Here is a 12,745-nt window from a genome sequence, read left to right on the forward strand (position 1 = left end):
TTATGGACAAAGAGAAGATCTGACCCCACAAAGTACTGGACAAAATTCCTGGAAGAAGGAATGGCTGAAAAAAGGTGATTGTAGAAGATTGGTTCGTTGAGGAACGTTGAGGTGGTAATGGAACCAGTGTCGCGACGCAACGACAAGGCTTGCCAGGCGTTGATGACACTCTGCATGTACAGCAGAAGTGATGAGACATCGATCTTCGGGAGATCAAGCAAAAACAGTTCACGACCATATCCCAGCCGACCTGCTTGCTTTAGCAAACACAAGGTTAAACTCTCCCAATGCATGGGGCTGTAAATAAACTTCTTCACAAAAAGAAGGCGGAAAGTCATGAGCCTGCTGTTGACATCAACGAGCCCTTGACCCCCCTCATTAGGTGGAATGCTGAGCACGCCTGGTCGGAGCCAGTGTTTACCACCCCAGAAAAAATCAATTAAATGTTTCTGGATGGTTTTGATGAGCCATTTTGGTGGCTGTAAGACCATAAACCTGTGCTACAGGGTAGAAGTGACCAAGTTATTGATCACCAATGCTCTTCCATGGTAGGATAGGTTGCAAAGAAGCCCTTTCCATTTTTGTAGCTTGGAATGCACTTTCTCAATTAATCCATCCCAGTTTTTTTGAATGCATCGGGAATCACCGAGGTGCACGCCCAAATGGTAAACGCCATCATTCTTCCAGGACAAATTTCCTGGCAGTGGCGGGAAAGAAAAACCTGAAAGGAGTCCAAAGAAGGTGGCACAACTCTTTGACCAGTTCAAATTAGCCGAACAAGCAAGACTAAAATTATTGAGAGCTCTGATTAACTCGGATACATCGTCTTGAGACTGTATTGCAGTGCAGATGTCGTCTGCGTATGCTATAACTTTTTATAGGGGGAACATTAGGGGAAACGGAGAAACCCAAAAATTTCTCGCAGAACCGAACTAAAAGAGGCTCAATAGCAAGAATATAAAGGAGACCAGACAAGGGACATCCCTGCCTTATACCCCTTGAAACAGAAAAAGGAGAAATCAGTTCATTATTAACTTTCACCAAACTATAAATATTATGATATAGTAACTGGATGCATGATATAAAGGTGGGACCAAAACCAAAACCCTTCAGAACAGCAAATAAATATTTGTGATCTACACTATCAAAAGCGTGTTCTTTGTCTATAAAGATGAGGCCTCCTTCCCAATATGAATTTTAATTCGTGGAGTCACGGTAACCTCCTCCTTACACACCGCATCAGTGTGACCTTTTTTTCCACACCTGACACATGAGGCTTTGGGACAAAAGCGTTTTAAATGTCCGAACGCTCCGCACTGAAAACACGTAAAGGTGGCGGACAATGCATACAGCTGGTAGTTCGTGTCCTCGAAGTATATTTTGAACGAGATATTGAGGCCTGTATCGTCCCCACAGTCTGGTAGGACCATGTACATCTGCCTTCGGAAACTCATGACGTGTTTAACACGTTCATTTCGACAACCAAGAGGAATTGTCGAGATCCTGGACACCATTTTACCATAACGCAATAACACGGCCATAATCCTGTCATTGGAAATAAACAGAGGTGCGTTCAATATAACGACTCTCATCGCGGGAGTCAACATCGGCGACGCCATCATAAAATGACCACTTGCTGTGCTTATTCTGGCACTTACAACGTCATGGATGAGTTCATCGTCTGAAACGAAAACAACTGCCTTCTGATTCATACGTGACACAGCACGTATATTTTCATCACCAATAATATTCCCAACTGCGAGAATAATGTCCTCTACAGGAACTCCGTCGGGAGGAAAGCACACTAACGCGTGCTTCCGGGTTAAACCCTCGAAACCCTCACATCGAGAGCGTGCATTCGCCATGTCGGCGATATTATTGTAGTGAAACGTAGGCCACTAAGTTAGCCCAGGTGCAGTAACATCGTCTGTCCACTACAGTACTCTCATAAATATCCACTCGCTGCCTGCGAGGGTCAGACCTGACATCGGACACCTGAGACAATTACATGCTTATTTAGGAAGGTGAGAAATCACGTTGGCATGAGGCTTGCTTATGTGTATCCAATATGATGTATATTCTTAATGCTTATTAGAGAGGTGAAATGATGGTTGCCATGTATTCTTTCTAGATGCTGTACGAGATTGATTCAGAATAAACTCGGAACGAGAAAACTGTTGTGAGACTGATTTTTACAACACTAAATCTGAATCAATCTTCATATCTACATCAAGCCACGAAATGTGGTTTATACCCGTTACAAGCTCACTACTCGAAGGCAGGATCCCATGGAACCGCTCGAGCACTTCCTTCAAGAACTCCGTCGATTGGGGAAGGAATGTGCACATGAGGTACAAACGCAGGAACAAATGTGTGACGACTTAATGTGGGACGCCTTTGTGTCTGGGCTCTATTCACCTTCAATTCGTCAACGTTTGTTGGAAAGCCCTCTTTAACTTTACAAGAGGCTTATGATCAGGCTCGAGTACTCCAGTTGGCACAGGCTCAATCGGAGTCGTGCGGACGTCCCTATGTCACTGCGGGTCTCACTGGGGAGAGACGTTCGGAGAATTACTCCACTATGAAGCGCGAGGCTACTGATACTCCTGTGGAGCCGAGGCCGACAGAAGACCTCGGAACCAAAGGTACGAGTTTGGCAGCAACTGCCACCTTCGGAGGCAACACTAAGTGCTTCTTCTGCGGCAATCGGAAGCACCCTAGAACAACATGCCCTGCACTGGATGCGACGCGCCACTCGTGTGCCAGGAAAGGACATTATGCCAAGGTATGCCGAGCTTCGAGAGGGCGGCGTCCGACTCTGGCGGGAATCACCTCGACGCGCATGGCCCGACCGGAGCCTAAATAAGTTTCAGCACTGCCCGGCCCACGCGGCCTGGCAAGTGCTGTTGTACCGGTGCTGATCGAAGGTCAATCAGCTAACGCACTTGTGGACACTGAGTCTATGGAGAGCTACGTTGATCTGGGCATGGATGGATGTACAATGGCATGGATGGCCGATTCTGGGGACCTCGCGATGAATCGTCATGGCCTCTCAGTCTCTCTGGATGCGCACCAAAGGGGAATGCCACGTCAAATTAGTGATCAAGGGCACAATGTATCCGGATGTCTGTCTAATGATTCTGTCTACTCTAAGAGCCGATGTATTGCTGGGACATGATTTCCTTCATCGACATGGTCGTTTGGAAATGACGTTTAGCGGTGACTCTACTCTCTCTCTGTGTGCTTTGACTAGAATGACTATAGAGCCACTGTCACTATTTCCGAGTCTAACCTCCGACTGCACGCCGGTCACGATCAAGTCGAGACGCCACTCACGGGCCGACACACAATTCATTGCCGAAGAGACTGGACGGCTTTTAAAAGAGAGGATTATCAAACCGAGTCGATCACCTTGTCTAGCTCAAGTACTGGTGGACCAAACTGAGAATCATCGTAAGCGGATTGTGATTGAATACTCACAAACTATTAATAGATTCACGCAGCGGGGTGCCTACCCGCTTACTGGCTTAGACGCGCCAGTTCGACAGGTTACTCAATACGCGGTCTACAGCATGCTCGATTTGCGCAGCGAGGATCACCAGGTATCCATCCAAGAGGCCGACAAAATCTATACGGGGTCCGAGTCGGGATAACGGTTGTATCGATTCACGCATTTGCCCTTCGGTGTAACTAATGGGGTTGTGTGTTTTCAAAGGGCGATTGATGACATCATCGCTAAAGAGCAATTAACAGATGTCTTTGTGTGTCTTGATTATCTCACAGCGGGTGGACGAGATCAAGCGGATGCTAATTTGCGGTGGTTCCTACAAGCCGTGCGCCACTATGATCTAACTCTCAACGAGGACAAATGTTGCTACCCCGCAAGGATGATTGATCTTTTAGGGTACACAGTGACCCAAGGGAAGATAACTCCCAACAACGAGCATCTGCGATCCTTTTCTAGACATGGCGGCGCCGCGAGATCGTGCGTCCTTGAGAAGAGCTCTCGGTTTGTTTGCACCGTATTCTCGCTGGATCCTGACGCCGAGACTCCGAGACGCCTCGTTCACTTGTTGACTGCAAAACATTCCCTCTGACCGAGGCAGCGAAGGTCACCTTATCAAGGCTGAGACTCCGAGACGCCTCATTCACTTGTTGACTGCAAAACATTCCCTCTGACCGAGGCAGCTTAGGTCGCCTCCTTCTCTCGCACTCTAAAGGATAGTGAATGACGCCTTTTTGCTGTCAAGACGGAAATAATTACCGATCACCAGAGTGTTGCGTTAATGGATGACACGCAATATGCCCTGCACATTCAAAACGAAAGGATGACTCATGGGGGCATCAAAGCGGTCAAATACTGCTTCAAGATCACTTTTCGCCCGGGGTGGGATAATTTAGCTGCAGATGCGTTGACATGGGCCGTGTGCGCGGGCATCACCATAAGCAAAGTTCTCCGCGACCTTCATAAATCGCCATGTCACCCGGGTGTGATGCGATTGGTGCACTTCGTGCGCAGCCGGAGCTTGCCCTCTTCCGTGGAGGACGTTCGTCCTTTGTGTCGAGCGTGCCCTGTTTGCGCAGAGCTGAAACCGCGCTTCAACGAACCGGAAATGGGGACTTTGACTTTGATTCAAGCTAGCCGGCCGGTTCTTCGCTGCATGAGGCTCTTGTTCCTGATGTTTCTGTTTCTGATTACTACCCGTTTGTGCATCGTTACAAATGCAACTTCTCACGACCGGATGTGCGCGAATGTTTCGCTGTCAGCGTCGTACAGGTAATGGACTGACATTGGTCGCTCGGCACTCTGAACCTTGGCCGGCCTCCCACGAACGAGCCGTGCGTCCGAGCAACTATGATCCGCTCTTTGCCATGGTACAAATAATTCGGGCTAACTACTGTTTCTGTTTACCACACTGTGAAACTACTGTGACGGTGCGTCATCTCGGGCCTTGTGGGGAATCCAATGAGTCCGAGACCAGTACGGAGGTTCCGTCGATCGGGTCTCCATCTCCTTCTGGGACGTCTGATCTGGACGGTGCTGTAGCATCGACCCGGTCGCTTGACCTTACTAGTGCGCCGACTGAGGAAGACCCGGGGTAAATCAGCTGTCAGCTCGTATGCATATAGAACCCGCATGGGGAGAGAAAGCTGTTGTCCAGCGTGCTTTGATTGGTAATATCTTCTTGATTGGTGTTCTCTATTTTCCCTTGTATGCTGCTATAACATGATTGCTGCTACAATTGTATGCTGCTGGAATTGATCGCTAACTAGTACTACGTACTATGTATATACTGCTGAAATTGGCTTGCTTGCAAAGTTTTAGAACTCGGGGAGGATGTAGTGAAACATAGGCCACTAAGTTAGCCCAGGTGCTGTAACATCGTCTGTCCACTACAGTACTCTCATAAATATCCACTCGTTGACTGCGAGGGTCAGACCTGACACCGGAGACCTGAGACAATTACACGCTTATTTAGGAAGGAGAGAAATCACGTTGGCATGAGGCTTGCTTATGTGTATCCAATATGATGTATACTCTTAATGCTTATTAGAGAAGTGAAATGATGGTTGCCATGTATTCTTTCTAGATGCTGTACGAGATTGATTCACATTAAACTCGGAACGACAAAACTGTTGTGAGACTTATTTTTACAACAATTATCACCCCCTTTTTGTCCGAAACGGACAAGAAGGTATCAAACCTAAATAAATCAAGCAAAAATGAAAAACCAAAAACGCATTATAAGCATAAACAAGGCTTACAAAGCATCGTCAAAACGGGTAGGCCGCACCCAAGATAGGCCCGCTCTCAATCTCTCTCTCTCGAACACAAAGGAGTCGAAAACCGGACAACAAAATGCTAGAGGCACATGGGATGTAACAGGAAAGGAGGGAAGGGATGGGGGGGGGGGTGGGGGGCTGTAGGGACAAAAACAAAACACTGACGACTCACCACACTACAGAGCAGCTGCATATGGCGGCCATGACACCACACCCAAATCACAACAGCCAGCAGAGGGTGAGAGAGAGAGAGAGAGACCGAGATCGAGAGACCAAGAGACCAGAGGTCTCTGAGGACACTGCAGAGCAGAGGAAGCAATGTTGGAGAATAGAGGGTACATAACAGAAAGACCACCAACCTACCTGTGATCTAGCTCTTCCACGAACTTTGACTTTGCAATCAAAAAAAAAAAAAAGAAAGAGGCCTTGTGCTTCAGCCTCATCATGGGAGATTCTAAATAAGTTGAGAATATGACATCCCACAGAATCCGGTCTGTCCTGGATTCTGTGAAGTATGATTTCTGTGGAATTCCTGTTGTATTTGAGGTTAATTTTTCGAGTAATTCTCTAGTTGTAATGGAAGTTAATTTTTGTGGTAATTATAGTTGGAATTTAGGTTCATTTATGGAATGATTGCTTTTGTGTTTTCCTCCCTTATTTTTGTAATTGTGGTTCATTTGTGGTTAACCTTTTGAGTATTTTTGGTGTATTTGTGGTTAATTATTTTATATAATTCTTTTTTTTTTTTCTTTTTTTTTGTATACTGAATCGAGGCTCGTGAAAGAGCTAACATTTACTTCACAAACAAATCAACCAGACAAACAAAACACACAAAAAGAGGGAGCTGAAGACAAGATGGGGAGAGAAGGGGAAGCACACATACACAACATTTGAGAGCAGGGAGATGTGTCATGGTGGTATTGTCACCATACATGGTGTCAGATGATCTGGTGCATTTGTGGTAAATTTCTGGAGTATTTGTCAGATTTTTAGGTCATTTTTTTTGGAATCATTTTTGGTGTTTGGGGTTAATTTCTAAGAGTGATTCTGGTTTCTGGAGTAGTTGTCAGATTTTTTAGGTGAATTTTTAAAATCATTTTTGGTGTTTGGGGTTAATTTCTAACAGTGATTCTGGTTTATGGAGTGAGCTTTGCAGATAACATTTCCCTGAATGTACATGCAAACCTCCTATTTTGCTCCTTTAACTCAGATCTGTCATGAATCTCACAGCAGAGACACTTCTAGATCATTCAGATTGTTTCCTTTCACAGCTCCTGACTACTCTTACAAATACCCTGAAATATCGGACAGCCATCATGAAATGCACGAAGAAACACCCGGTAAGGGAATGCAGCTCCACCATATTAACGTCAGCTGGTTACGGCATGAAAGATTAACACATTAACGGTATGTGATGATGTCACAATGCTTGGTTGTCTGGTGTTGGCTTAAGATCTTACGGTCTTGAGTTGGAGCTCCTGTCGTGTCGTCAAATAACACCAAGTGGGTTGACTCAGCCTGCCATCCTTCCTTGGTCGGCAAAATGAGTACCAGCTTACTGGAAAAAGGGGTCACTGCATCAGTGACACAGCTGTGCTCCCAGCAATGATGCAACCAGCAGCTACCTGGATGCATACAAAATGATAATTATAATATCGATTTTTGAAAAGCGCAAATTGTTTAATGTATAGATTTCAAATTGTACAATTTGAGTATCCCACACCATGCTCCATTTCCAGCCAATGAACTTGCTGGTCTGAACGCGTGTACTGGGCATTTTCTTGGAATTGAGAGCTAATCCTTACCATAACATGACTTCTCTTCTTTTACACATCAGAAACCAATACTTAATATAGAGAGGCACAAGGATGACTCAGTTGGTAGCGTACATGGCATTTACCTGCCGAGCTGAGGTGTTGTGCCCAGTAAGGCCAATCTCATAAACTGGACTTGTGCGGTGCTGGCATCCAAGAGTATGCCGTCCTTTGGATATAGGGAAGTGAAGTCACCTGTCCCGTTGGCAATTTGGTTGTGGATTATAAAGATCTCATGGTATTATTCCCAAAATAACGAAGCCATTGTGTACTTATATGATGGAGGAATTCTGTACTTGGAGTGAGCAGGTGGCAGGTGTGCAGTTATTTTTTGATACCTTGTGAATGTGTTTAGTTCACCAATGCATTGGAAACTTGATGGTATTCATAGAATACTTACCCTGCGCAGTCAACTTGTGGCGAGGCAACTCTTCTGTTTTTGAACATTTTTTTTCTTTTATCCAATATGGTTGCCAGACCACGTGAGCGATGACATCATAAATTTATATTCTCTAATATAATTGTTGCATAGATCACGCTCAATACATTTCAAACTGATCAGAATAAGCGTTTTCCCTGTCGAATTATGACGTCATAATTATGGCACCAATGACGTTATCGTTTACAACACCTATTCCCCATATGGAGTTATTTACAATGAGCCACGTTTCAATTTTGTCCATGCAGCGGTTTTGGAGATATAGTGGTGCAACATTTTTCGGTTTTTCCAAGATGGCGCCTGTACCGCATGACCGATAACGTCATGATTATCATTAATAAAAATATTCCAAATTAGGAGGCGCTTCAATGGTGAAAATTTCGTGTCCACCAGACCAACAGTTGCTGAGAAAAAAATTAATAATGATCGGATGGATATGTGTTGTATTTGTCGAATTATGATGTCATAACGAAGGCACCGATGACATCGTCTTTAACATATCTTATTCCCCATGGGGAGTAGTTGACAATGAGCCAGGTCTCAATTTTTTCCATGGAGTGGTTTCAGAGTTAGAGGAGCGAAGTTTTTCCAAGATGGCGCCTGTACCACATGATCTATGACGTCATAATCCTTAAAATATTATATAGGAGTAGGCGCTCCTTTGGTGAAAATTTCATGTCAATCTGACCAACGGCTGCCGAGAAAATAAAATTTTAAAATGCAGACACGTACGGCACACGTACGTACGCACATGAATGCTTAACCCCGCTTTTCGCTTCGCGAGCACAGGGTAATGAGCTCTAAGTATTGGAAAACAGGCTATACACACTGGTACTATTTAGGATACAGAGTTAAGGCTTGTGGAGGAGATAGATGGAGGTGTCCCTAATTACGAGGTAAGTACCTAGGTTTGACATTGTGCTTGGTGATAATGATTGGCACACTTTGTCTGGACTTTACCTGAACACTTTGGTCATTTACAGCTCAGGAAGCAATTCTGCAGCGCCTTGTAGGACAGAGGGTCAACAAAAAGAACTTCCAGATCCCACGACACCAAGGCTCGGCTCATCCCATTTCATACAACTCGTCTCCTGCCGACATCCGCACTTGGCTCCAAGACATGGGATTCAGCAAGGCGTGAGTTTTTAATCCGAGCTTCCATACATTATGACTACACGTTTGAATTAGGCCAAATGGACAAAAGCATGGGTGCAAGATGCTAAGGGTGACCTTTGTGCAGCACGGTGGAACAGCTGGGCATGCTGAACGGGCAGAAGATGTTCATGTTAAAGAAGGATGAGCTGCGTGCGGTGTGCGGAGACGAGGGTGCGCGTGTGTACAGCCAGCTCATGGTGCAAAAGGCCTCGCTCGAGGTTTGTGAAACCAACACTCAGCCCGAGAACGTGCCACCCGTTCCCTCGGGCTGTGGCCAGGAGAGGGTCATGTTATCATCCCTCAGAATAATTCAGCCAATCACAGCAATGATATAAATAAGTTGAGATGTGGTATTAATAATAATCAGTTGCCCTGGCAACAGTCTCCGGAACTTGGCTTGTGCACGTGATATTTCAAAAACTGTTCGAGATTTAGCTTTATTTCATATTACACACATCTATTGCTCATATACCACTCAAGAGGCGGGAGACCGAGAGTGTCGGCCTCTTGTTGAGCTTTTATTACCTCCGCCACCGGAGGTTGATGGAGGTTGTTTTCACCCCTGTCTGTCTGTTTGTTTGTGAATAAAATATCTCAAAAGGTTGTGGACAGATTCGGACGAAATTTTGCAGAGATGTAGCGTATGTGACAACGACGAAATGATTAGATTTTGGTGAAGATCCGGATTCGGATCCGACTACTAGAATTTTTAAGTGATTCTTCACCATTGGGAGATAGGGCCAAAAACTATACATTGCAGGATATCTCCCAAAGTTATGGATGGATTTGGACGTAACGTTGTGGACAGGTTGTTTGTGTGACAAGGAAGAATCGATTCGATTTTGGTGAAGATCTGAATATGGATTCGGATACGAGAATTATTTAATTTTTAAAGTGATTCTTCACCATTGGGAGATCGGGCCAAAAACTATACATAGCGGGATATCTCAAAAAGTTGTGGACGGATTTGACGAAACTTGGTGGACAGGTTGGGTGTCTGACGAGGACAAATAGATTCGATTTTGGTGAAGATCTGAATATGGATTCGGATACGAGAATTTTTTTTTTTATAAGTGATTCTTCACCATTGGGAGATTGGGCCAAAAACGAGACATAGGATATCTCATAAAGTTGTGGACGGATTCGGAAGTAACGTTGTGGACAGGTTGTCTGTGTGACAAGGGAGAATCGATTCGATTTTGGTGAAGATCTGAATATGGATTCGGATACGAGAATTATTTAATTTTTAAAGTGATTCTTCACCATTGGGAGATCGGGCCAAAAACGATACATAGGATATCTCATAAAGTTGTGGACGGATTCGGACGAAATTTCGTAGATATGTAGCGTATATGATAAGTCCGATTCGATTAGATTTTGCTGAAGATCCGTATTCGGATCCGGCTACTAGAATTTTATAAGTGATTCTTCACCATTGGGAGATAGGGCCAAAAACGATACATAGCGGGATATCTCAAAAGGTTGTGGACGGATTTCACGAAACTTGGTGGACAGGTTGGGTGTCTGACGAGGACAAATAGATTCGATTTGAATATGGATTCGGAGACGAGGATTATTTAATTTTTAAGTGATTCTTCACCATTGGGGGATAGGGCCAAAAACTATACATTGCAGGATATCTCCCAAAGTTATGGATGGATTTGGACGTAACGTTGTGGACCGGTTGTTTGTTTGACAAGGAAGAATCGATTCGATTTTGGTGAAGATCTGAATATGGATTCGGATACGAGAATTATTTAATTTTTTAAGTGATTCTTCACCATTGGGAGATAGGGCCAAAAACTATACATTGCAGGATATCTCCCAAAGTTATGGATGGATTTGGACGTAACGTTGTGGACCGGTTGTTTGTTTGACAAGGAAGAATCGATTCGATTTTGGTGAAGATCTGAATATGGATTCGGATACGAGAATTATTTAATTTTTTAAGTGATTCTTCACCATTGGGAGATAGGGCCAAAAACTATACATAGCGGGATATCTCAAAAAGTTGTGGACGGATTTGACGAAACTTGGTGGACCGGTTGGGTGTTTGACGAGGACAAATAGATTCGATTTTGGTGAAGATCTGAATATGGATTCAGATACGAGAATTTTTTTTTTTATAAGTGATTCTTCACCATTGGGAGATTGGGCCAAAAACGAGACATAGGATATCTCATAAAGTTGTGGACGGATTCGGAAGTAACGTTGTGGACAGGTTGTCTGTGTGACATGGGAGAATCGATTCGATTTTGGTGAAGATCTGAATATGGATTCGGATACGAGAATTATTTAATTTTTAAAGTGATTCTTCACCATTGGGAGATCGGGCCAAAAACGATACATAGCGGGATATCTCAAAAGGTTGTGGACGGATTTCACGAAACTTGGTGGACAGGTTGGGTGTCTGACGAGGACAAATAGATTCGATTTGAAGAAGATCTGAATATGGATTCGGAGACGAGGATTATTTAATTTTTAAGTGATTCTTCACCATTGGGGGATAGGACAAAAACTATACATTGCAGGATATTTCCCAAAGTTATGGATGGATTTGGACGTAACGTTGTGGACAGGTTGTTTGTGTGACAAGGAAGAATCGATTCGATTTTGGTGAAGATCTGAATATGGATTCGGATACGAGAATTATTTAATTTTTTAAGTGATTCTTCACCATCGGGAGATAGGGCCAAAAACTATACATAGCGGGATATCTCAAAAAGTTGTGGACGGATTTGACGAAACTTGGTGGACCGGTTGGGTGTTTGACGAGGACAAATAGATTCGATTTTGGTGAAGATCTGAATATGGATTCAGATACGAGAATTTTTTTTTTTATAAGTGATTCTTCACCATTGGGAGATTGGGCCAAAAACGAGACATAGGATATCTCATAAAGTTGTGGACGGATTCGGAAGTAACGTTGTGGACAGGTTGTCTGTGTGACATGGGAGAATCGATTCGATTTTGGTGAAGATCTGAATATGGATTCGGATACGAGAATTATTTAATTTTTAAAGTGATTCTTCACCATTGGGAGATCGGGCCAAAAACGATACATAGCGGGATATCTCAAAAGGTTGTGGACGGATTTCACGAAACTTGGTGGACAGGTTGGGTGTCTGATGAGGACAAATAGATTCGATTTGAAGAAGATCTGAATATGGATTCGGAGACGAGGATTATTTAATTTTTAAGTGATTCTTCACCATTGGGGGATAGGACAAAAACGATACATAGTGGGATATCTCAAAACGTTGTGGACGGATTTGGACGAAACTTGTTGGACCGGTAGTGTGTGTGACAAGGAATAACCGATTCAATTTTGGTGAAGGTCTGAATATGGATTCGGATATGAGATTTTTTTTTTTTAAAGTGATCCATTCATTCATAGGTTCTTCACTATTAAGTGCTATGGCCAACCAGGTGGAGGTATGCTCTCTACTGAGTGCCGTTCTAGTTCAGGCTGTTATTTGGCCCAAGTCTTTGGAAGCTTGGCCCAATCTTTCACTAACCGGCTGGTCAGGCGGAATGTTTCACAAAATTCGGG

At 44.1% G+C, this 12,745-nt stretch overlaps 1 protein-coding gene across 1 annotated transcript in view; it reads left to right on the plus strand.

Moving 5' to 3' along the window:
• LOC137416139 (epidermal growth factor receptor kinase substrate 8-like) overlaps positions 1-12,745 on the plus strand; it is a 117,692-nt gene that overhangs the window by 83,221 nt on the left and 21,726 nt on the right. Inside the window, exons 15-17 of the mRNA XM_078781586.1 lie at positions 7,056-7,124; positions 9,021-9,174; positions 9,278-9,410. Coding sequence (XP_078637712.1) covers positions 7,056-7,124; positions 9,021-9,174; positions 9,278-9,410 — 356 coding nt within the window. The remainder of the gene's footprint in view (positions 1-7,055; positions 7,125-9,020; positions 9,175-9,277; positions 9,411-12,745) is intronic.

Source organism: Myxine glutinosa, chromosome 1 (assembly GCF_964187855.1).
Source record: "Myxine glutinosa chromosome 1, kmMyxGlut1.1, whole genome shotgun sequence".
Lineage (NCBI taxonomy): Eukaryota > Metazoa > Chordata > Myxini > Myxiniformes > Myxinidae > Myxine > Myxine glutinosa.